General features: G+C 49.0%; 3 protein-coding genes across 8 annotated transcripts; 2 read left to right on the plus strand and 1 right to left on the minus strand.

Moving 5' to 3' along the window:
- Window positions 1–479: 479 nt before the first annotated feature.
- Window positions 480–15,181, plus strand: GALM (galactose mutarotase). 3 transcript variants are annotated; one of them, XM_014254675.2, is made up of 8 exons: window positions 480–768; window positions 1,255–1,409; window positions 4,112–4,318; window positions 5,691–5,772; window positions 6,720–6,861; window positions 6,955–7,129; window positions 7,616–7,725; window positions 15,010–15,181. In XM_014254675.2, exons 1-7 carry the CDS (start codon window positions 573–575, stop codon window positions 7,691–7,693), a joined length of 1,035 nt encoding a protein of 344 aa, XP_014110150.1. In that variant the 5' UTR covers window positions 480–572; the 3' UTR covers window positions 7,694–7,725; window positions 15,010–15,181. The 3 variants fall into 3 exon arrangements, with proteins under 3 accessions (XP_014110150.1, XP_005525418.1, XP_087908726.1); XM_005525361.3 differs by lacking the exon at window positions 15,010–15,181 and adding an exon at window positions 10,981–11,158; XM_088052600.1 differs by lacking the exon at window positions 15,010–15,181 and adding an exon at window positions 10,981–11,158 and having other exon boundaries at window positions 6,979–7,129.
- SRSF7 (serine and arginine rich splicing factor 7) lies at window positions 9,223–17,083 on the minus strand. The gene is made up of 9 exons (XM_005525358.3): window positions 16,964–17,083; window positions 16,451–16,631; window positions 16,149–16,325; window positions 15,187–15,261; window positions 14,995–15,096; window positions 14,578–14,631; window positions 12,542–12,586; window positions 11,931–11,966; window positions 9,223–11,018 (listed from the first exon to the last, which is right to left on the minus strand). The coding sequence occupies exons 1-9, from the start codon at window positions 16,989–16,991 to the stop codon at window positions 10,964–10,966; spliced, it is 753 nt and encodes a 250-aa protein (XP_005525415.1). The 5' UTR covers window positions 16,992–17,083; the 3' UTR covers window positions 9,223–10,963.
- On the plus strand, window positions 16,800–21,889 carry GEMIN6 (gem nuclear organelle associated protein 6). 4 transcript variants are annotated; one of them, XM_088052603.1, is made up of 4 exons: window positions 17,126–17,329; window positions 17,831–18,190; window positions 18,830–18,975; window positions 20,792–21,889. In XM_088052603.1, the coding sequence occupies exons 3-4, from the start codon at window positions 18,848–18,850 to the stop codon at window positions 21,165–21,167; spliced, it is 504 nt and encodes a 167-aa protein (XP_087908729.1). In that variant the 5' UTR covers window positions 17,126–17,329; window positions 17,831–18,190; window positions 18,830–18,847; the 3' UTR covers window positions 21,168–21,889. The 4 variants fall into 4 exon arrangements, with proteins under 4 accessions (XP_087908728.1, XP_087908729.1, XP_014110097.1 ...); XM_088052602.1 differs by lacking the exons at window positions 17,126–17,329; window positions 17,831–18,190 and adding an exon at window positions 16,800–16,883; XM_014254622.2 differs by lacking the exon at window positions 17,831–18,190.
- The last annotated feature ends 754 nt before the right edge of the window (window positions 21,890–22,643 follow it).

The raw sequence follows: 22,643 nt of genomic DNA on the forward strand, positions 1-22,643 counted from the left end.
TTACAGCACCATCAGCAGGCTCTGCCTTGTGCCTCTTGTGGAGAGGCTAAGGGAGGGCACAAGGGGAGAAAACACCATTTTGTCATGCCACGCTTTGCACGGGCCGTGACAGTCGTGTCCGTGTGATGGAAGTGGGGGAGAGGAGCTGCTGGCGGCCGTGCTTCGGCCCTCGAATTTGAGAGCTGGCGGCTGCGCTGCCGGCCCGCACTCTCGCTCCCTCCCTTCGGCATCCTTCCCGCTGCCCCCGGCATCCTTCCCGCTGCCCCCGGCATCCTCCCCGCTGCCCCCCGGCATCCTCCCCGCTGCCCCCCGGCATCCTCCCCGCTGCCCCCCGGCATCCTCCCCGCTGGCCCCGGCCACCTCCCGGAGGCTGCTGCCCCTCGGGGCAGCCCCGGGATGCCCGGCGCTCCGCTCCGCCGGGCACGGCGCGGCTCCGCCCCGCGCGGAGGCGGCCGAGGGTTGTTCTGGCTGCCCTTTGGAGCTGGGAGTGCTCCGCTCCTGCCGCCATTGCTTCTCCGTCCTGAGCGTCCTTCCCGGGCAGGGCTGCTGCTCCCGCCGGGTTTTAGGGAGCGATGACAACCGTGAGGAGAGAGGCGTTCGGGCGGATGCCCCCGGAGGAGGGAGGCGGAGAGGTGGAGAAGTTCGTCTTGCAGTCGGACAGCGTGAGAGTGGAGATCCTGTCTTTTGGGTGCATCATCTCCACTCTGGAGACAAAAGACAGGGATGGGCAGTTTTCAGATGTTGTCCTAGGATTTGACACTTTAGAAGGTGGGTTCTTTGTTTCTTTGAAAAAAAATAAAATTTACAAGAACCACAATCAGGCAATTTATCCAGCACTTGCTGGTTTATTGCAACACTGCATGACTTGCTTGTAAGGCCCGCTCCCCCCGCCCCCAAATCGTGGGCTGAAGAGATACAGTTGCTGCTGCCTCTGCTGGGCTCTGTGGTGGATGTGGAACAGGGACACTGGTGGCAGTGTGCCGCTCTGCTGGGGCAGCTCTGAGTCAATCCTTGACTGGCAGTGACAGAGACCTTTTCTTTGAATATGCGAAGAATACAAGATCCCATCAGGCTGTGTTAATCAAAGATGTGCACAATTAATGAGCTGTGTGTCCTGTGAAACGCTGGGACTGCAATCACCTATTAAGTCCTGGAGGAAGCAGAGAGAGACAACTCTGAGTCCACGAGCACTCCTGGAGACCGCCTGTCCTGTTCCACTGGTTCTGTTTAACCGTGTGCTGTTTCTCTGGCCAGGTTACACGAGGAAGCACCCATTCTTCGGTGCTGTCGTGGGCCGTGTTGCCAACAGGATTGCCAACGGGAGGTTCAGCCTGGACGGGAAGGAGTATCAGCTGTTCCTCAACAACGGGCCCAACAGCCTGCACGGAGGAGCCAAGGGATTTGACAAGGTGAAAATCCCAGTGTCTTGCCAGCATACAGCCTGTGGAGTTATGGCATGAGGGTGTGGTGTCTACACCTCTGGACCCTGTAGCATTTTCTGGTGGTTACTGAGTTGAATCAGCTCAGAAAGTGCTATGAGTGCAGAAACAGGAGGAAGTGAGACAGATCCTGTGAGCTGCTGGCTTGTCTTTGCTTGAGTGTGCAGGCCTCACTTATGTCATCCTTGGATGCCGAGCAGAGGATTGCTGTGCTTCCTCTGTGTGACTGCAGCCCTGAGCCTCATTAGCCCAGTTCTGACAAGGTTGTTCTGGGCAAGGTGCTGCTTCTGCAGAGCCTGGGTAGGGGTATGGCAGTGAGGACCCAGCCCCAGGAGCAATGGAGCCTTCCCAAGCACCAGCATCCTGGAGTGTGTCATGGAGTTGTGCCAGTGCCCAAAGAAAGTTTCCTGGGGAACAGTGGTCTGTCCAGGCAGACTCATTTCCACCTGCAGTTTCACAGCTGTTACCTGCCCATAGCTCCTCCCAGAGTTAGGAGGATGTGAGTTTGCAGAAACTTATCATTGTTGCTTGCTTGTAACAGCACTGCCAAGGGGTGAGCAGGGTGGTGCTGCAGGTTCAGTCATTGTATTGCCCCCTTTGGTGCCGCTTTCATCCTTCGACAGCATCCCCCAGGCTCTCACTCTGACTCATAGCAGTGGGGGATTAGATCAGGCCTGCAAAATGCCCCAGGATCCAGGATCACTGCTTCTCTTTCCCAGCCCTGCCCTATGACCTCCTGAGATGAAGCAACCTTTCCCTGGCCCCAGGGCACTCAACCTTTTCCCTCTTCTCCTAAGAGCTGCTGCTCAAGTCAGATATTTGTGGCGCAAGTGGTAAGAGCAGTGGAGGATCTCTTCTCTTGAAAGCCTTGCTATAACCCTGCTCGACTGCAGAGCAGGCTCAGAAGTCTCTGTTTCCCTGAAGCCTTGGCCTTTGTTGGATCAAGTGCATTTGTAACCAGCAAGTTAGATCCACCATTTCCCCCCAAGAACACGTAGATGTGCTGGTGCAGCTGCTTTCGTGGGGTTAATGGGGTTTTTGGTGAAAGGAATCCAGGCTGATGGGAAAAAAGCCAGAGTGCCTGAAAAAAGAATAAATCAGAGTGTGAACTGGCATGAGGTTGGGGTGAAATGCTCCTCAGCAGCCTCAGAAAAAAGGGAGTACTGAGGATGGCTTGGCTGTTGTACCCACAAAGAGGACAGTTTGGTGGGTTTAAAGTTTCTTTATACACCCTGATACCTGTGATCTGGAGCTGAAAACATGCATTTATTCACACCCAGGGCTTCCAGGCTGTCTTCTGCAGGCAGGGGATGTGGTCTCTTCTTCTGCTTCTTCATCTTGCTTGCTGAAGTCTCATCAGCTTCCTGGGGACAAGGCAGTGACATCTCCCAGCCAGAGCTTTGTGTCCTCTGGCCCACAGGGCGTACTTGGACACCTGCCTAAGATCTCCTCCAGACAGGAAACAATCACTGTTCAATGACACTGAGCCCTAACTGGTCAGCCCTAACAAAAAACAGACACTGGAATTTGGATGTGATTATCTTTGTCATCTTCTGAGCTCTTCCTGATCTTGCAGACATCAGTGCTGCGGTCAGCGCGTGGTCTGATGAGAGCAGCTTGCAGCTGCACCTTCAGGGCAGCAGTCACCACACTGCTGGAGGACTTCAGAAAATAACTCTCTTATCTTAGAAAAAAATAGTGATACCTGTATGTTTCCTGGACTTTATCAGCTTTTTCTTCAAAGAACTAAAATAGAAACTCGTATTTTAAAAACCGCAGCATCCTTGCAGCCGTGGGAGCTGCAGTCGAACTGCACACTGTGCGGGAGGACCTACTCTGCAGCCAGGTATATTTGGTGCCCTCAGGTTCTGTGTTTGGTGAAAATGCTGGCTTTTTCCCCATGTTGGTGATCTCTGTGTAAAACATGAGAGGGATCAACTCAACAGAGTTATCTGACCCCTGTTCCTAAATTTGTCCATTTTGATTAGACAGTAATTATTCCTTAGGGAAATGTGAAGCTCCAGAGAGCCTCTTGTTGCACATCCATCTTCTCGGCACAAGGCCCATGGCCAGGGCCAAACAGGCTGTCTGGGCAGCTGTGTACAGTGTGCTGGCTTGCTTTTCTTGCCAGCATGTTTGGCTCCAAGCAGAGCACTGGTGCTGGTGTCTGGCAGGGAGAAGAACTGGAGAGGTCCCAGCTCTCTGGATGTGTCTGACAGCACATCTGGAACCATTTAACCTAACCCCAGCCCCTGAGCAGGAGTTCCCAGTGTGTTCTTACGCTGTCCTAGAAGCCAGCACCCGTGAGCAGAGGAGAGCAGCTTGTTGGTGTTGCACGTGAGAAGATCCATGGAAAGGGGCATTAGTCCAGCTGCAGGGCAAAAATACTCTCAAGCATGGCATAGCACAGGCTGGAACAGACCCCCCATCAGACTGCCAAATTGCCTCGGTTTTTTGGCTGCTCATTGTAAAGCTTGTTCCATGCTGGTGGTCCTGGCTGACCAAGGGCAGGCTGGTGCTTGTGTTTTCTTTGGAAAGGTGCTTGAAAAAAGCCATTGTTGCAGCACAGCATCCCTTGAGTGCCTTCTGTCCCTGTTTTTAGCCCAGCCTGGAGCAGGAGGGAAGGGCACTGTGTTCCCATTCCTGTTCCACTAACACCGTGCTCCTTGCAGGTTCTCTGGAGCCCCCAGGTGCTCCCGAATGGTGTCCGCTTCTTCCGGCTCAGCCCCGACGGCGAGGAAGGATACCCTGGTGACCTGAAAGTCTGGGTGACCTACACCCTTAGTGGCAGGGAGCTGGCCATCAACTACCAGGCCCAGACCAGCAAGACAACCCCCATCAGCCTGACAAACCACGCTTACTTCAACCTGGCAGGGCAGGTAAGTGTGGGGAGATGGGCCCTGTGGAGACGCACTGTGCAGGGGAAGAAAGCCTGGGGACCCAGCCTGGGATGATCATCTGGACCAGCGTGCTGGTCTGGGGATACATCATGGTTTTGGGGACACAGCAGTGAGGGTTGTCTCTGTGCATCATGGGCTGTGTGCAGGAACAGGACTGAATCACATGGACCTCAGCTGAGGATACATTGTCTCAGTGCTTCTTGAACAGAAACATCCATCTGAGCATGTTGGTTCTCCTTTTATGTGTAACTGGGCAGTTTTGTGCTCTCCTGGTCCCTTGGGAAGATTTCAGAGGAGGTGCAGAGCTGGCATACCCTAGCGGTGTCCTGGCATTTCTTAGTTTCTTAGTATTCTGTTGGCATTTCTGAGATGGTGATGCCAGTTGAGATCAGGGCCTGGAGTGGCAGCACCAAAGGTCAAAATAGGCAGAAGAAACATGGAAAGGGGATGTGAGATAGCCAGGATTGCAGACTAGCAAAGGTTGCAGCAGCAGGATGCAGAGGGCTCCCACACATGCAGGGTTTTGTCAACCACATGGACAGTGAATTGCAGCTGTGTTTTAATCTCACACAGTTTATAACTGGGTTTGGAAAAGGATCTGAGAAATAAAGTGTTGCTGGGCAGAGCAATAGGACAGTGCAGTCACACTTGCATGTGAGACAAAGGCCCTTAAAAGAGTTTGTGAGAGACAACCCAGCCCCTCTGAGCAGGAGCTGTGCCCAAGCTGCTGCCCTGAGAATGGCTGTGCAGTTGTTGGTGTACCCTCCTGCTGGTGCTCCCAGAGGTGCAGTAATACCAACACCTGCAGTGTGCAACTCAGGCATATTCCAGAGGAAGGGGAGACCTTTGGGCATGAAATTGCTGCTCAGATTAGATAGTGACCTGAGGGCTCAGCTTTGAGCCTGCTCCCCTTCCAGCCCAGCAGGTTCCCTGCCAGCATTCCTGAGGCTGTGGGAGAGGAGGAGGAGCACACCCCCACAGTGATTCCGATGAGACAGAAGGATGGGTTGCATTTCCCCTTGCTTGCTTCCTTCCCCTTCTCCCTGCTGCTGTGTGCTCAGTACCCAGCATATTTTGGCTAGTCAGTCTGCAGGGTGTAGCGTTCAGTGAGGTACAAGTACAGATTGATGGTCTCATCCCTGTGGGATTTACAGCTTCTAGAGTCCATGAAAGTTTTTGTATATGCCAGTACCTTTGTCCTGTGCCCAAGGTCAAGGTAGAATGAGAGCCAGAAGATGCTCCAGGCATTACCAGATCAGCTGGAGCACCGCTGTGGACTGACTAAGCTGTGTTTAGGGTTGCTTGAACAGTGGCTGCAACAGTAATCCCAGCATTTCCCATCCTCCTGCAGGGCTCTCTGGATGTGTATGACCACGAGATCTCCATTGAAGCAGATTCCTACCTGCCTGTGGATGACACCAAGATCCCTACTGGTGGGTGGTGCAGCACTTGTGGCACCAGGTGGAAGGGATCTTTCTGAGCAGTGTTGGTGGGTGTGAGGAGCAGCACGGCCTGGCAAGGGGGTCACATGAGCACCCAGGGGACCCCAGGCACAGCAGGGCCCTCACCTTTGGGTGCAGTCCCACTGCACCTGAGCAGGGAGGGCAGAGCCAGGTGCTGGTAATCTGGTCCATCATCAGCCCCAGGGAGTAGGCAGGAGCAGCAGGAAATGGGGCCAGAGACACATGGGCTGTGAGGCTGTTGTGTGGGTTCGTCCAGGAGACAAGCTCCCCGTGGCACCTGGAGGGTGGATTCCCTGGTCCAGGTGGCTTCTGTTCAGCTCAGTGTGCCATGCTTGTGCACTAACAGGGGAAGAGCTCAAGGCCATACCCAGCCCAGTGCCCCGCTTCTCCCTGCTGCTTTCACCATGTAGCTGTTTCACATCTTAACTGTGGCCAGTTTGCTACCCCTGTCTTTTGCAGTTCCTTCTTGTGTGGGTAGTCTTAGTCCTGGGGTGGAGATAAGATTTGTGGAATAGTTAAAGACAGACCCCTTGTGTGCAGTGTCTACAGTATTTTATGTAAGTGCCTCAACTGGAATGGTTTCATTACTCTTTTTTTTCACGCTGTTTATTCTGCCCTCCATGCAAAACCCCTCACCTTTGGTTTGGGGTGACTGTTTTGCACTGTGTTTGTTTAGTATGTCCTGAGGTTGGTTGTGCTGCTTTATCACAGGACACTGTATGCCCACAGCACTCTTAGATAAGAGAGAAAATTCTGGGTTTGTACATATACAAACTTCCATGTGTTTTCTTGCTCCTTATCTGTGGCTTTGTCCCTGCTAGAGGAGCAGTGTCCCCAGGAACTGCCAGCTGTGCTGGGGGACAAGGTAGGGTTTGCTGGCATGTGAGTGAGTGGCTGAGGCTGCTGTTCTTGCTTAGGGGAGGTGGCTGCTGTGCAGGGCACTGGATTTGATCTCCGGCAGCCTGTGGAGCTGGGCAAGCACTTGCAGAAGTTTCACCTGGATGGCTTTGACCATAACTTCTGCTTGCATCAGGGGCATGATCGACACCTTGTGGCCAGGTAGGCTGGGACCTTGGCAGGAGTCCCCACCCCTGGAGCCAGGGAATGCCCATTCAGCCAGTTCCCTGTCATCCTCCACTGGCATCTCCGCAGGGTTTTCCACCCTCCCACCGGCAGGACCATGGAGGTTCACACCACCCAGCCTGGCATCCAGTTTTACACCGGGAACAACCTGGATGGCTCCCTGAAGGGCAAAGGTGCTGCCATGTACCCCAAGCACTCAGCTTTCTGCCTGGAAACCCAGAACTGGCCTGATGCTGTTAACAAGGTGAGCTGTCCATTCCCCTCCCACAGGTTACCTGGGTCCCATGGCAGGGGACTTACCCCCACCGCCCTCCATGTCTCTGGGGCACTGAATACAGAAACAGAGTCTGCTTGTCAAGGGGACACTGCTGACACCAGAAGTGAGGCAGGCACAGGTCACAGTGGCTTTAAATGGGGGTCAGTCAGTGCAGCAGGGACTGGCCCTGTGCAGCCCAGCTTCCCAAAGGTGTGGGGGTCTAGAGCGGATGACTCCACTGGGGCCTTGCCACATCCTCTTATACCTGAATCATTCCTCACGGCCTGAATTCAACCAGCAGTAGGACTCACCCACTCAGCCTGCTGGCAAGTGGTGGGTGATTACACACTGCTGCTGGAAATGGCTGGGGGGAGCTGTGGGAATATGCCTTGGGAAGAACAAAGGGATGCAGCCGTGCTTTCTGATCCCACGGAATGTGCTCACAGTCACTGATGTGCTGCTCCCTCTCCCCAGCCTCACTTCCCCAATGTCCTGCTCCATCCGGGTGAGGAATACAACCACACCACGTGGCTTGTATTCAACACTGCTTGAGGAGAAGGGCTGCTGACTTCCACCACTGAGGGGTAAGTGCCTCCAGCAGCTGAGCCAGAAATCCTGCCAGGTGTCAAACAGAGCTTTCCAACTACCCCTGGGTGATGCATCCGATCTGGGAGCCTTTTTCCTCTGTGGTTTTCATCTGTGGTTTCTGCTAGCTTTAACTCCTGTCACCATCTCTGCTGCTGTCTGGTCTGTACAAAGCCCTCACACTCTGTCCAGCCTCTCACCCTGGGCATTGGGTTTTGTTTTGCAGTAAAAATGTACTGAAAACACCTTGTTTAGGGGCATGATGTCACAGCTCCAACTACAGCGGGGGAATATCTGGTAATATTCATGTGGAGCATGTGGTAAGGCTGATGCAGTTGTGGTTTGTTACAACATCTGCTATTTCCATCAAAGTGCTCTCTCTAAGTGGTGTGCAGTGCTCATGCAGGATAGCTTTGAGGAGGACAGTGTGCTGGGATTATCCCAGCTGGCTGCCCTGGATGCTCTGGTTAAACTCCTATGTTCTGCCCTGGTTGCTGAAGTGGGCACACCTATTTAGTCCTGGATATACAGATGCAGGAGAAAACCCATCATCCTAACACTGTGTTTCCACGTGAGATCTCCAAAACCCTGTAGCAGGCAGCTCTCTGATGAAAACCTCCATGTTTCTGAGGCTTCAGGAAAATTGGCACAAGCCAGGGGATGACAGCACCATCCTATTAGGGAGCTGGTAGCCCACTCCCCAGGGAAGCAGGTAGACAGTCCTTGCATCAGGCACCATGTCCCACCTTCTCCTGCCATGCTGCTGCACCCAGGGCCTGCAGCACTTCACCATGCTTCCTCAGCTGCAGAGATGCAGGACTGCCCTTGTCCCCAGTGGAAGTGCCTGGCCATTGGGCCTGCAAATGTGGCAGCCCTGTCACAGTCAGTTCTGCCACCCCAACGCCAAAAGAAGTGCCCCACTACTCTCCTGCCGTACACAGTGGTCATATTGAGGGCTGGTATCCCTTGGAGAACAAAGCCCAACCAACAGAGAACACCAGGTTGCAAATCAGGGGAACCCCATCTCCCCCATGAGAGTGGGGTTTGCCCACCATACTGGAGACCCCAAACACACCTCCCTTGCCCCCCACCCCCAGCCAACCTCTTTGGGGTGTGTACACCATGCCCAGAAGCACAGGGGCACAGCAGCACCAGCCACACGACACACCCCTGTGTCAGGGGATCTTTTTCAACTGCTCACAAACTGTATCAAATTTGTGATGAAATCCTACCAAACTCAGGCCAGAGCTCAATTTTGGACAGCACAGCTGCACAGAAGCACAGATGTCACCTTTGTCACTGCTCCCCCTCTGCACCTTACAAGTGCTGGCTGTCCTTCAGGGTGGCTGTCTGCACCAACACAGCCTTGCTCCTTCCTCAGGTTCACATCTGGGTTTAGAGGAATCCCAGCCCCACCGAGAAAAACCCCTGACTCTTCTGCTCAGTCCTCCAGTGTCTCTGGGTACTGAAAAACAGGTACTAGTAGAGCTGTCGTGTCAGTCTGCAGGTTTATTGTGGAGCAGGTTTCCCTTGAGAGTACAGAAAAGAAAAGGTGATGAAATTCCAGAGCAGTGGCGTACGTGTGCCTCACACCAGGTACACAATGCACAACCAGTAAAATATTCCAAACACTTATCACAGGCTTCAGACAATTGGGCTACAACACTGCAGGGTAACATTTGTGTCAGCCCTGCTCTCCCACTGTGGCAGTAGTGGGATTTGGTAGGGCCAGAATCCACTGGGAACACCAATGGCCATGGTGAGCCCAAGAGGATCCAGGCACAGCGAGGACCAGGCATAAAGGCCAGAGGATGCTGCAGCAGAACAGCACCTTCAGGATCTGGACTGTTGACTCATCCACTGGAAAAGCTCCATGCAGTCATTATTAACAGGAAATCTGTTTCTTGAAAACCATGTGTTACCCCAGGTCTAACTAAGGTCATCTTGTAACTTAAGCTGTTCTGCTGTGGTTTACACAGTGGAAGCAAACTGCCAGGATAGATTTCATTGGCTTTCCATTACAATGCTTACTCACTGCTGAAACTGGTCTTTATTTCTGCTGGATAGCCAATCCCACCAAAATGAAAGGATGCTTTTCTCCCCTCTGCCTACCAGTTTTTTGTTCACAGTCCAATATTCTTGCCAGTCCCTTGCTGTGATCTGTGTTGAAGTGCTTTATCATGCAATTCCTTCATACAGAATGAGGACAGTTTGACACACCTATACACAAATAATGAGTCCTGCGGGTTGTGTATTTGCTGTAAGAAATTGGCATCATTCCACAAAGCCAGCTCCAGGATATGGGCTGCCTTACAACCATACCAGTTTCTGTGAAGCAGTTTGGAACTCCTGAGGGCAGCTTAGAATCTTTAATTTTAAGGATCTTCCCTCAAAAAAGGAAAACACACCTTGAGATATTCTAAAATTTTTATAATATAATATTTATATATATAATGATACATATTATATATTTTAAAATCTTTCTTTGTATCAGTAGCCTTAGGAATTAAAAAATGCAACATGTGGAAGTAGCAATTGTCAAGTTCTTAATGATTTCTATTACCTTTAGAGGTTTCTACAAATGTTACTTGCTTAAAAGATGTGTTTTGGAGGAAAGTTTATCCTTAGATTTTTGGGGCATCTGGTATCAACAGTCAAACACCAGAGAATGAGCTTTGCAGAATAAGCACATCAGGCAGAAAAATGAATGCCCACTAAATATCAAGGAATGAAAAGGGCATATGCAGATTTTTATCCATCTGCAGACAAGAGATGGATTTTAAATTCCACTTCAAGGAGAGCAGGAACTGATCCTTTCACCAAAGACCATTCAACAGTAGATGTGAAAAGTGACTACCTTGAGAAGACACCAGCTGGGATTAGTGATTCCCATTTTAGACATTTTTCATCCACGTTACATGGCACACAGCTAAAATTACCCAAACGTTAACGGAAGCAGCAGGGTTACTACAGAGAAGTTTTAGTTAAAAATACACATTTTATTTCAATGTGCCAATAAAAAAGTCCCACATTTTCATATCACAGGAAGTTAATTGATACAATAAAAAGAGACCTGTGCTAGTCTATTGGTGTGACTAACTCAGAAGACCCAGATCATGCCAAATTTTAGTTGATATACTCTTCTATCTACATTCTTACATTTACAAAGACACCACAAAATCCCTTATAATAATGTAAGCAAAATATCTTTCTTCCTAAAAGATTAACTTCATAACTTTAATCCATTCTTTCAGGACTTGCACTTCGTTGAGGGCTCCCTGATGGTGAACGGCTGAAAGGAAAAGAATCCACAATTAACATTTCAGTAGCTGCTTGGGGATCACAAATACAGGGAAAAGCAACAGGAGTATACCCAGTCTCTGGCTCCCTTTAAGCACTCTTTTTTAATAAAATAACCAATCAATGACAAAAGTTAAGGGGTTGATGATTTGGAGATAACACTTTTTTCTTTACTGTTATTTTTAAAATGAGATCACTGTAAGGCCATCAAAAGGGTATTACTTATAGTGACCTTCAAAGGGGCAAGATACTCCACTGTTCTGATACAACAGCTTGTCAAAACCTGTCATGATGATCACTCAGCATTTATGAGCACTTATTCATGCCCCTGTGATTGTTTGACACTAAAGTTGTGAAATGAACTATTAAAGAATTCCAATTAGGAAAAAAATACTGTTGATTCTGTCACTACACGTATTCTACACGTTAGTCTGTGCATACACACAGAGAGAAAACTATTTACTGACTTACTGGGAAAGAAAAAAATAATCTAACAGCAGTGAACATAAGCTCGATTTTCCATTCTGCTGTGCCAGCTTAGTCCACCCTACCTTCACCAATGTCAATGCAGCTTTTAATGAGACTGAAAGCTGATTTCCTACACTTATTCTATGCTTTAAGCTCATCAGTCTCTGTGCAATAAAACTGTCAGTGAACCAAAAGGAACAGGGGAGCAGACAAGGACAAGGCACGGCTACATAACCCTGAGGATTTATCACCATATATACGTATTACTGTACAGAAAAGCCACCACCACAACATTATTGCTCTGAAAGACATCTCAACAAAATACCTCTCCAGTATTTTCCTACAAGCAGCTGTCAAGCTGCTCAGCAGACATCAGTGCAGATACTAAAATGCCAGCTCTGTGGAGTCTATGCTATTAGTAGGGAGACCAACGTACCTTCTCTTTGGAGATGGTGACTGGGACTTTGACCGGCTGTCAAAACAGAACAGCATCAATGCAGCTTAAATGTCAAATGCAACTTTTATATTTAAAAAAAAACCCAACCTATCAGAAAGTAAATTATAGGAATCTAGCCAGAAGGTCCTTCCAATGGTAGTTTTCAGTTCAACTTTTACTCTGACAGGGATTCTCCATTCATTTAGCGTGGAGATGCATTTTAAGTAACTTTCCTCAGCAGACAAAGAGAAAAACAAGGGGTGGTACTAACGTGAGGCTTTGAGAAAAGCAACATCACCAGATTGCTGTTTTATGAAAAGCATTAATAAAGCTCAAGCTCTTTATCTGATAAATAGAAAAATTTAACAGAACTGAGCAAAAAGGCACAAAAAATTAGTACTATGTTGGAAATGATGAAGAGTTAATGAAAACCAAGAGACGAGTAAGGAACACATTCCAAAGAGCTGCAGAGGAAATGTTATCATTTCTGTCATATCACAAAGAGATTAGCTGAGGACCCATGTTTGGGGGGCATTTTTTTGAAGGACCAGGCTCTGTTAATCACGCAAACTTAAAATTGAAATGCTACTGCAGGCTCTCTGTGTGCTCACCTCTTAGCTGGTGAGCCAGACTTTGATCTGCCATGAGACCTAGACCTGCAAGAAAAAACACAGCTCAGCAGGGAAACTGACAGCATGCAGGTTCCCACTCAGTGGGTGAGCGCCGTCATGCTCAACACACAGAATCCTGCAAGTTTCCAGGGTTTTGCCTGTTAAGTTTCCAAAGATGCTGCTGTACATGTTGCTCTGTACTTTGGTCCCTAGCTGATGACCAGTGTTTGTGATGCAAATGGCAGGAACACAGGAGCAACCCAAATCCTGACCAGTATTTTCACAGAGTTAATAAAAAGCCATGCTCTAAACTTGCAGGTTTTATTAGACTTGAGCCGCTGCAGTTGCAGACAGCACATTCCAACAAGTATCTTCTCTGTGAACTTCATCTTATATATTTACTTGCTTCAAGTATTTTTTTTTAATGTTTAAACTTAATCCTTATGAAAAAAATGTGGAAAACATCCACCTTTGAGACCGCTGCACCACAGGAATGCTAATACTGCCTGAAAGCCTCACCAACATTTTGAGGTCCCCCAAGGAAGTGTTCTATATTCCACATCCAAGGTTTTCCACAACGATTTCCAGATGTGCATTGTGACACTGTCACACTAGTAAATGTCATGTCCTCATTTAGTCTGTCTCCCTTGTGAACCCAGAGCCTGTCTCTGGGTGCAATGCATTCCCTGGACTCTTCTCTAAAGAAATAATCTCTCAATTACGTAAGAACAATTCTTCTGCCATTTCTGTCTAGTTGTACATCTGTAATTTCCTATGCCTCAGTCGCTTAATCCCTACTTACAATGGAAAGTGTCACACAACAGTCTAGAAATGTCACTGCAAGTATCCTTTACTCTGCAGAAAGCCACCCTGGTACCAAAAAGAGGAAACAACGGTGGTAAAATCAAGATGTTTTCCTCTTTGAGAGTCTGCTGACTGTAGCTGTTTCCTGCTCACCACTGACAGTGAATAGTGATAAGCCATGATTAAGTCATGATGGAACAACAACATGGTTTAGCCATGGGTGTACCCAGAGGTATTGGGAGAAAGGCACTGCTCTACTGCCTTGGACAACCTTCTCTCTTTATCAGCTTCTGGACTGTTTGTGTGAGTTTCTGCTCTTAACTAAGCCATCTGGTCTTCATCTTTCCCTTAAAACTCCCATTACTGCTTGCTGTCCATCCTCAAAAAACGCCACCTTCAGCTGTGGGCTTTTCCACCTGCTCCCTTTAGCTGAAGCTATCCTATATTTTCCTGTGTTTCTTCATGGTTGACAATTCTTTGTTTCAAAGAGCAGCCATTAAAACCAGCACAGCAGGCACAGGGACAGGCTGGGCTATAAGCAGTTCCATATCCAGAGCAGAATTTCCATTTTCTCTTGCTCTTGTTGAGGACACTCAGTCAGCCCTGCTGCCAGGACAAGGCTCCATGAAGCACAGGTTGCACCCACTTACTAGCAAGTAAAGTTTAAGGGAACAAATAGCACCCTGTGTTCCTTTAAAATTTGACTTCTACTCTTGTGATACGTTTATTGGTACAAAACAATTCTGACAGGTGTTTATCTCAAATTAAAAATCAGCAGACTGACGCTGATATTCAACAGAGCTGGAATTGCAGCTGTAACACTCAGGACACCAGCAAGCCCTTCAAGACTTGTTTGGCTACAGACAATAAAGCATCATCATGCTACCAGAAGGGCATCCTGCTTTCTTTGAAAAATAATGGGAAGAACTGACAATCTTGTGTGTGCTACACAAAAGGAAAATAAACTTTTGAGATTAATTCTACGTTTGTTAGCAGTTAATGCAGCAACTTGATCAAACCAGTATTTGTGATGACTATGGGGATCTAGATACTGGTGGTGTGCAGAAGAATAGAAAGAGAAAGAACAATCTTCTGCACTGCTTCTTAAAACTACAGATCCCTAAGTTAGCGGAGGGAAAACACATCTTTTCCTGGGAAAAAAACCTTAGCAGTTGTTGAAGAGCCTAATGAGACTTTCAAGCAACTTTTACCAGCTATCTTTAGTCACATACCTGCTTCGGGGCCATGTAACAGATCTGGATCTAGATCTTGATCTTGATCTAGACCTGAAATTAAAAATTGAGATAAATTAAAAATAAGTAAACTTGAGCAGAAGTGATGACAATTCCAGCACGATAAAAATTAACGTCTACACCTAAACTTAAGACCTACATGATCACAGACCTACATGATCGTTAGATATTTTAGACAAAGAAATTCAGTCATGGGAGATGCTGCTGTCTCAAGGTAAGGTCTTGAAAGTCACCTATGAATTTAACTAGGATTATCAGAAGTTTTTAAACCATGCTGACTTCTAGAGGTCAGCATTTTCTGAAATCTGCTACCAAATACCTCTTAGAATTGAATTAAAACAAGACAACACCAACAAAAATAAATCACACAGCCATTTAAAAATTACTACTAATTACCTCGATCTCTTCAAGGAACCCGAGCGGGACCGGCGGGGAGACACGGACCTAGACCTACGAGGAGACACGGACCTGGACCTACGATAGGAAGCTGATCTGGACCTGCAGAGAAAGCAATTCCAAGAGTTGTTCAAGTGTAGCTTTTTCTGGGCAAAAGAAGGCAACGGGAATAAAAGACAAACTCAAACACACCTCCTACCACGGCTGCGACTGCGTGACCGGGAATACCTTCTTCCACGGGACCTCGAGCGGGATCTAGACCGGGACCTGGGTTTAGGTTAGAAAAAAACGGTATCAGCAGACAGCTGCTGCAACCAGCACGTGTGAGGCCCTGCTGAAGTCAAAACTTTTTTCAGACAACTAAAGAACTAGCATCTGTCAGTTGGAAAAATGTCTGGGCCTACTTGTCTTGATCATTTTTACTACCTAGAAAAATGTTAAAGCTGAATTACATTGCAGAATTACATTAGAATAGAAAACACTGTAATGCGTATTTAAAATAAACCTTGCAAGTTTGCAGGTCGACCCTCTTTGGCCCAAGGTCTAGCAGATCTAGACGATCTAGAAGTATCTATAGGCGAGCGCTGCATCTAGGTAGGTGTTCTCTTCAATCTAACGACGATCAAACTGACAGCCCAATGAGCCAGGGTGAGGCTTGATTGACGCAAGAAGATTTTTCTAGGTGGGAATGTGGTCAATCTGGTGTTCCTCTTTCTAAACCGGAGGGGGGCCCCAATTGAAAGCCAAATTTACTGTTACGGCGGTCACCGTCTCAAATTTTCTGCCCTTAAAGAATAAGGTGAAGCTACGTGTAGATGGCTCGAGGGGATCTGGCCTCTTATGCTGATCACCTCAAGGTCTAGGAGGATCTTAAGTGTCGGATTTGCAAGGCGCCTCAGCATGAAATCTTAAGGCTCGTGACATTCTGAATCAAGGCGACTGACTCAAACGAAGAAACCTGAAAGGTTTTGACCAGGTTGATTATTAAAATATTAACATTTGATAGAAATAGCAACAAATTGTAATATACACCTATACATTTATTCTAGCGTTAAAGTTTAAAGAACACTGGTGTAACATTGTGTTCTTTGCTAACAAGAACTACACAAAAGCGAGCTGGCGAAGCAACGCGGCAGCCCCGGCCCCGCACGTACCTGCTCCTCCTTCGCCGGCTATAGCGGTGACAGTCATAGGCATAGTGGCCTTTCTCACCACACTCATAGCATCTGTCGTTGGGGTCGAAGGGGCGCCGGGCAGGGGGCCGGTCGTAGCGGGAGCGGCGCGGCATCCCTGTGGATACTTCCACTCTGACCCTGGAGCCGCAGATCACCCTGCAACAAGTCCATGAAGGCTCTGGGTTAAACCTCGCAGTCTGTGTCAGAACTACGGAAGCACAGAGAACAGAGATAAAGCCCGATTGTCTCTCAGTAGCCTCGGCTACGAAATGGACACGTACTTTCCGTCAAGTCCACGGACAGCATCTTCAGCATCGCGGGGGTCTTCGAACTCCACGAAGGCGAACCCCGGCGGGTTCCTGGCGATCCACACGGTTCTCAGCGGTCCATAGTAGCTGAAGGCTCTTTCCAGCTCGCCTTTGCCGGCGCCCGTGCCCAGATTCCCCACGTAAACCTTGGTCTCTGCGGGAGCGCACCGCGGGTCAGCGCTGGGCCGGGAGCGGGCGCAGGCTCAGCCCCCGCCCCGCCCTCCCCCGGCCGCCGCCATCTTGTCCGCGCGGCCCCTTCCCGCCTTCACCGCGAGCGCCGCGCGCCCGGCTGCGCGCCCTCCCCCACGGCCGCTGACGCAAAATGGCGCCGGCGACAACGGCGGCGGCGGCCGCATCGCCTTCCTCCGCTCCCCACCGGCGCCCGCCGGCAGCCCAGCTCCCCGCGGTAATCGCGTCTCCCCCAGACCCGTCTCTCCTTCTCCCCCGCGCAACCGCCCGCCGCCCGCGGCCCCCGGCAGTTCTCACCGCCTCCATAGCGGCCGTAACGCGACATCCCGACGGCTCCGCCGCCCGCGCGCACGCGCCGCCGCACGCGCCTGCCCCCTGCCCTGCTCCCCCGCCTCCCCCGCGGCGCGCGGAGGCGCGCATGCGCGGGATGCGCGGGGGGCGGGCTCCTGGGTGGGAATTGGGGCCTGAACGGGAAGTAGCGGAGCGAGTGGGTATGGGAGAAGCTTTCCCTGCCAAAGTGAGCTCCCAGTCCTTCTGCTGGTGCTGCAGGTGATCATCTGCCCGTTGGAAGTAAAGCCAGCAGGGCCTTTCTGTCCTGGCATCTCCTGGGTGGGAGCCATCCTTGGACGCATCCCATATCGGAGGTGATATCCCCATCAGCTGGTGCGTAGCCGCCTCTGGAGTGCAGGCCGGTGCTTGTTGTTAGAGTGAAAACAATTAGATTTGCTCTCCTTGCTTTTAATAAACGAGCTGTAACTGAAAGAAAACAGTAGCTGAAGGCAGTGGCACAAGCCATTCCTACACAATCCCTGTAGTACTGGAGAAGCTGAATTGAGACTCCTGAAAAGAAAGGGGAAAAAAGGGAAATTGCCCCTTTATGCCTGCAAAATATGACTATCTCATTTTCTACCCTTTATAATTTTTTGCGTTAGCACTCGCACGACCATTGCATGCTCGCTTTCACAGATTACTGACAAATGACTCAATGACTAGCAGCTCGTTTGGTTGATCCCTTGGAAGCTCTGCATGAGCGCTGCTGAAACAGAGCAGTTGTGGGGTGGGCGTGGGTGTTGGAATCAAGTTTCTCACCTTCGCGGCAGCACGGGGAAGCTTGCTAAAAGCAGCTCAACAACTAGGGAGCAAAAATATCTTATTTTTATGTAGCAGATGCACAGAGCGTGCATCTACTCCTAGAAACGCACACGTACGAGGCATGTGGAAGCTGCACTCTCCGTGCACCAGCAGGAGCATCCCACGAGCAAATCCAGCTCCAGAGGGGCAGAAAGGCAATCTCGCCCCCTCTCCCAGCGAGGCTGAAGTGCCACACGCTCCTTGTTTGGCGACCTGGCCTGATGCGTGCAAACCTCTGTGCCATTTATGCGCCCCCCGCAGCTGTAGAACTCCGTATCGGAGCATTCGGGTCACCCGAGCCGGGGGAAGGCGCTCGGCGGCGGCGCCAGGAAGCGGCGGTGCCGCCCGGGGGCAGCTCCCAGAGGCCCTCGGCAGGAACGGGAACCGGGGCCGGTGAGCGGGAAAGCGGGATGGGAACCGATGGGGGCCGGGGCTCCTGCCCCGCTGAGCTGGGCTGTGCAGGCTCTCGCTGCCGGGAACAAAGCGCCCTGCAGCCCTCTGTGCTCCCCGAAGCGCTCTGCACCCATCGCTCTGCGGCCCTGCTGGCCGGGGCAGTGCTGGGATGGGAATGCTGGACAGGGAAAAGAGTGGAACAGCACTTGGTGGTGCTCCAGCGTAGGGGTGAGGAGAGAGCCGCGTGGATAGCGCTTATCCACAGGCGGTGGAAGAAGGGCTCGGGCAGTAGTGATGCGCCAGTGCACAAAACAAAGGCGCTGAACTTTTACCTCCAAGGTTTTGTAAGAAGGCAGAGCAATAGATGGAGTGTCGATTGCAACGGGAAAGCGTAAGGTTACCAGAACAGCGGGGTTTGAGGCTTTGCTGTGTGCCTTTAAAAACAAGCGGCCTCCGTGGGGAATTACAGAATTTCAGAAGTGCAGCTTTATGCAAACCACTTGTGTGAATGTCTGCTTAAAAAAAAAAAGGCAAGTTTTGTTTAAGACAAATCTTTATATGGAGACAAACCCGGTTCTGATGTGAAGAGCAAAGCAGAAAGACTGACTGCATCTGCTCATTGATCTGGTTGTTTTCTAGGTCCTGGATGTAGGAAATATGAATGACTGGCAGAGAAAAAGCCCTCTAGACTGGGAAACGTATGTCAACAAATTGGTCAAAGTTGTTGCAGTTGAGAAACATGAATATGAAGGATGGGTTTTAACAGTTGACCCAGTTTCTGCCACGTAAGTACCAAAGCTTTTATTTCTGTAAAACTAATAAAAAGTAAGATTTTTAGGAAGAGAAAAGATCCGAAGGCTGAAGCAAACTTATTTGGAGCAAAAATGGCATGTTATCTTGTTAAGCTGCAGCTTCTGCCGATGGCTGCAGCCTTCTTATCTTCTGGTTTGTACTTCCTGTGCACCTCATCTCTGGCTGAGCATGGAAAACTAAAAAGTCCTTGATTTAGAATAAGCACTGCTTAGCAACAACCAAAATATCAGCGTGCTAGGAACGTTATTCTCACTGCAAATTCAAAACTCAGCACTGTGCCATATTCTAGGAAAATTGCTAAGAAAATCAACTCTCTACCAGCTGAATGCATGTGTTCAAGGTGAAAGTTCACAGCTTGCAGGCAAGTCTTCAGCAAATCCAACTACTCATGCTAAACAAGTAAAGCAAAGTGAACAGGATATTAAATCACACAGTAATATAATTCCAAGTGGCTTACTCTTTAAAACTTACATATTAAACTATACTCTTACCTCTCAACAATACATGTGTTAAAGATCGCTTTTTGGGAATATAAATCCTGCTTTACAAAGAGTGCAGGAGTGTTTTCAGTGCTCTAGGTGTTGAAATCCGTAGCCTTTGTCCAGAGTTCTTGCATTAATGCCTGGCTTTCCACTCCAGCCAGACACCCATGAAGGTGTAGAGGCTTCTTTGGAGAGCAAGCAGGGAAAATCAGGGGCATTGGACAGAAAATGGTACCACACATCTCTGGTATCCCAAGCGAGTAACTTGAAAACAGGGTTTGAAAGGCACAAGGCACCAGGAAATGGGCAGAAATTTGTCTCCTTGCTGCCAGAGTACCTCTTGGTACCTCTTTGCTTGTAAGCTTGTCTCACATAAATGCAGGATGGAGGCTGAAAACGAAAACATTCAGCTTCTGATGTGTTTCAGAAGAATTCGTTGTAGCTTTAGCTCTGGAGTAGCTCAAATAATCTCCTGAAGTTTCTTATCATTTTGGTAAGAAAGGTGCAATGCAGCTGTGATTCTGGTAATGGTCCAGGCTGAAATCAAAGCATATCTCACTGGACACAACCCAAGAAGTCATTACTTCCACTAATGGTGGCAGTAATGGGCTAGTGAAGTGCTGGCATTGAGTTCTGGAATTTTACTTCCCACAAGAGGAAGAGAATGGTTTCTGATGCTCATTGTTGATATATGAGGGAGAGATCTTAGAAATATAACCAGCTGCCTTCCCACTTGCATTTTGAGACCTCTGGGGTGCAAGTGCCCTGGGAAAAGACCAGGTTTCTACAATGTGAGCCTGAGCCTTCTGTAGTGTGTTCCTGTTGTATTTTAATTTCACAAACTGGCAACAGTCATAAAAAATCATTCTTTTGGTAATGATCAATAAATATTATTATTTTTTCATCAAAAGGTTCTGGTATTAGCTGCCTTCAGCATTTAAAGTGCTGCATGTATGAAGGTATCACTGTTTCTGAATGTTGAAATGTTTTAGGTTCTTCAGAGGTGTTGGGAAAACTGCACAAAAATATTTGGATTTTCAGACTTGACTTTATTTTTTCAAAGCAAAGGGCACATTAATCTAGAGTAGTTTCAAATTCAAGACCAGCAGTTGCCTTCAGAGCCCCACATTTTTAGTATTTTAAGGGTATAGCAGCATGCTTTTCAAAGGAAAATGCTGGGTGCTGGATATTGCCTAAATACCTGGGTTAGGCTGATGCTAATGAGTTCTTACCTCCAAAACCTTGGAGGCTCCTTCTCTGTCTTCAGTTAAAAACAGGAACTTACACAATCTCCTTTCCTTGACAGCATTGTCCTTGCAACATTCCCAGAGAACGAGAAAGGGTCCATATCATTCGTCATGGGCCACGCCATCCAAGAGGTCGAAATACTGCAGGAAGGGGACAGTGACATGAAGCAGCGCCTCGCTCGCATCTCTGCGCCCGAGGAAAGCCAGGCCTACAGCCCAGAGGAGCTGGAGAAGAGGAAGAACGCCTTGAAGACTTGGCTGGAGACAAACCACATCCCCGTGGGTGAGCAGGGGGAGCTGGGCAGGACGCTGAGCGTGGCAGGGGTGCTGACCATTGAGCCCCCGTACGGCCCCGAGCAGTGCAGCAGCGCCAACGAGATCATCCTGGCCCGCATGCAGGGCTTGCTGCAGGGCTACCTCGAGCAACAGCGCTGAGGCCCTGCTGATGAGACCTTTTGTTTCTAGGAACTCTCCTGTTTTAGAAACTCTCCTGGGCATCAGTATTCACTGTGTGCAGAAATCCTGCGTTTTGGGTACTTTTGTCTTGGTTTTTTGTATGCAAAGGAAGGGATAAAACGAGAAGTATAAACTCAAAGCACAAGCATTTTTTTCATTAATTGTTTTTATTAGAAGCAATCAGTTGGATAATGCTGATGTATTAAACTGATTTATCAGTTTAACTTGTTTAGAATTTTTGTAAGAGTACTGTTAAAGGTGATATATAATACATTTAAACTGTCTTCCCTTTAAAACTAGTTTAATTATCAAGTGCTGGAGGCATGTTTATTTGAACTGCTTACCAGATGTATTTTTTTTTTCAAGAAAGAGAATTATGACATGTGGACTTCCCAAACCAAATTAAAAAAAATGTTCATAAAGCTGTTTTGTTTTGTAGTTTTTGTGGCTGGTTGTTTGTTTGTTTATCCCATTACTGTTCTCCTGGTTTAGAAGATAAAGGACAATGTATGTCTGAGTTTATAAGATTATTAGGGAAGGTTAGCAGGCAAATAACAGGTTTTAAAACCATTACTTCTCTATATTTGTTATTTTAGAGCAGCAGTGCTTTGAAAACCAATGTTCTGTAAAAGGAAAATTTGTTGCAATTCAGTAAGTTTGTTCCCTCTGTTTCTAGTTTATGCCAACACACGATGCAGGAATCATTATGTGATTATTCCTGAGATCATTAATGCAGTAAGGAACATTTAGAGCTTTCATTTATCTCTCAGTGTGTTTGTTCTGCCTTATTAGGAGATAAGCACATTGGTGCTCAAATGCATCTGGGAAGTCTGCCTAGCTCTTGTTCCTAAAAGGCTTTCCTCATTCCTGCTGGGATTTACCTAAAATTACTTAGAATCTGTCAGGTTCGTTCTGATTATTTCTTTAAAAATGTCTACTGCACATCCATTCCTGTGTGTGTCTCCGTGGAAAGGTTGAGAGATGCCGATACACAACAGCTCCAGCTGCATGTCAGATACATGGGGATAAAGCAGGGAGTGAACTCTCAAGGCCGGTTGGGATTGTTCCGAGGTGGAAGCCACCACAAGATATTTGGAGCAATTTGGGAAAGCCTTGTTCCAAGGAAGGCACCACTCCTGGCGGCGGAAGAAGAACCACCACGGCAGCAGCTCCTTCACCCTCAGCGCAGGCAGAAGGCGTGATGGGTCACGCATGAGGGGTGCAAGACAAGTGGCTCCCGGCTGCCCTGCCCCCTCAGAGGCGGGCAGGAGCTGTCACTGGGGGCCGGTGGGGGGTGTGTGCCCGTCCCGTGTGCCCGCGAGTAGCCGGGGGGTGACCCCCGCCCTTCACGTCCCCTCAGGCCCGCCACGGCCGCCGCGCGAGAACCGCCTCTCGCGAGACCCCGCGCGCCGAGGCGCGGGCCCGCCCCGCCCCGCCCCGCCTCCCGCGCGGCGC

This window comes from Pseudopodoces humilis, chromosome 3 (genome assembly GCF_049639895.1).
Source record: "Pseudopodoces humilis isolate 2021_Gansu_Grassland_sample_001 chromosome 3, ASM4963989v1, whole genome shotgun sequence".
NCBI lineage: Eukaryota > Metazoa > Chordata > Aves > Passeriformes > Paridae > Pseudopodoces > Pseudopodoces humilis.

Excerpts from the sequence above, each read along its gene's own strand:
- GEMIN6 (XM_088052602.1), top strand. The coding sequence starts at position 16,800 with ATGGCGCCGGCGACAACGGCGGCGGCGGCCGCATCGCCTTCCTCCGCT. Across the intron at positions 16,884-18,829 it reads CGGCAGCCCAGCTCCCCGCG|GTCCTGGATGTAGGAAATAT; the intron begins GTAATCGCGTCT and ends GTTGTTTTCTAG. Across the intron at positions 18,976-20,791 it reads GTTGACCCAGTTTCTGCCAC|CATTGTCCTTGCAACATTCC; the intron begins GTAAGTACCAAA and ends TTTCCTTGACAG.
- GALM (XM_014254675.2), top strand. The coding sequence starts at position 573 with ATGACAACCGTGAGGAGAGAGGCGTTCGGGCGGATGCCCCCGGAGGAG. Across the intron at positions 1,410-4,111 it reads GAGCCAAGGGATTTGACAAG|GTTCTCTGGAGCCCCCAGGT; the intron begins GTGAAAATCCCA and ends TGCTCCTTGCAG. Across the intron at positions 7,130-7,615 it reads GGCCTGATGCTGTTAACAAG|CCTCACTTCCCCAATGTCCT; the intron begins GTGAGCTGTCCA and ends CCCTCTCCCCAG.
- SRSF7 (XM_005525358.3), bottom strand. The coding sequence starts at position 16,991 with ATGTCGCGTTACGGCCGCTATGGAGGCG. Across the intron at positions 15,262-16,148 it reads AGCCGGCGAAGGAGGAGCAG|GTCCCGGTCTAGATCCCGCT; the intron begins GTACGTGCGGGG and ends ACCTAAACCCAG. Across the intron at positions 11,019-11,930 it reads TCACCATCTCCAAAGAGAAG|CCGTTCACCATCAGGGAGCC; the intron begins GTACGTTGGTCT and ends TTTTCCTTTCAG.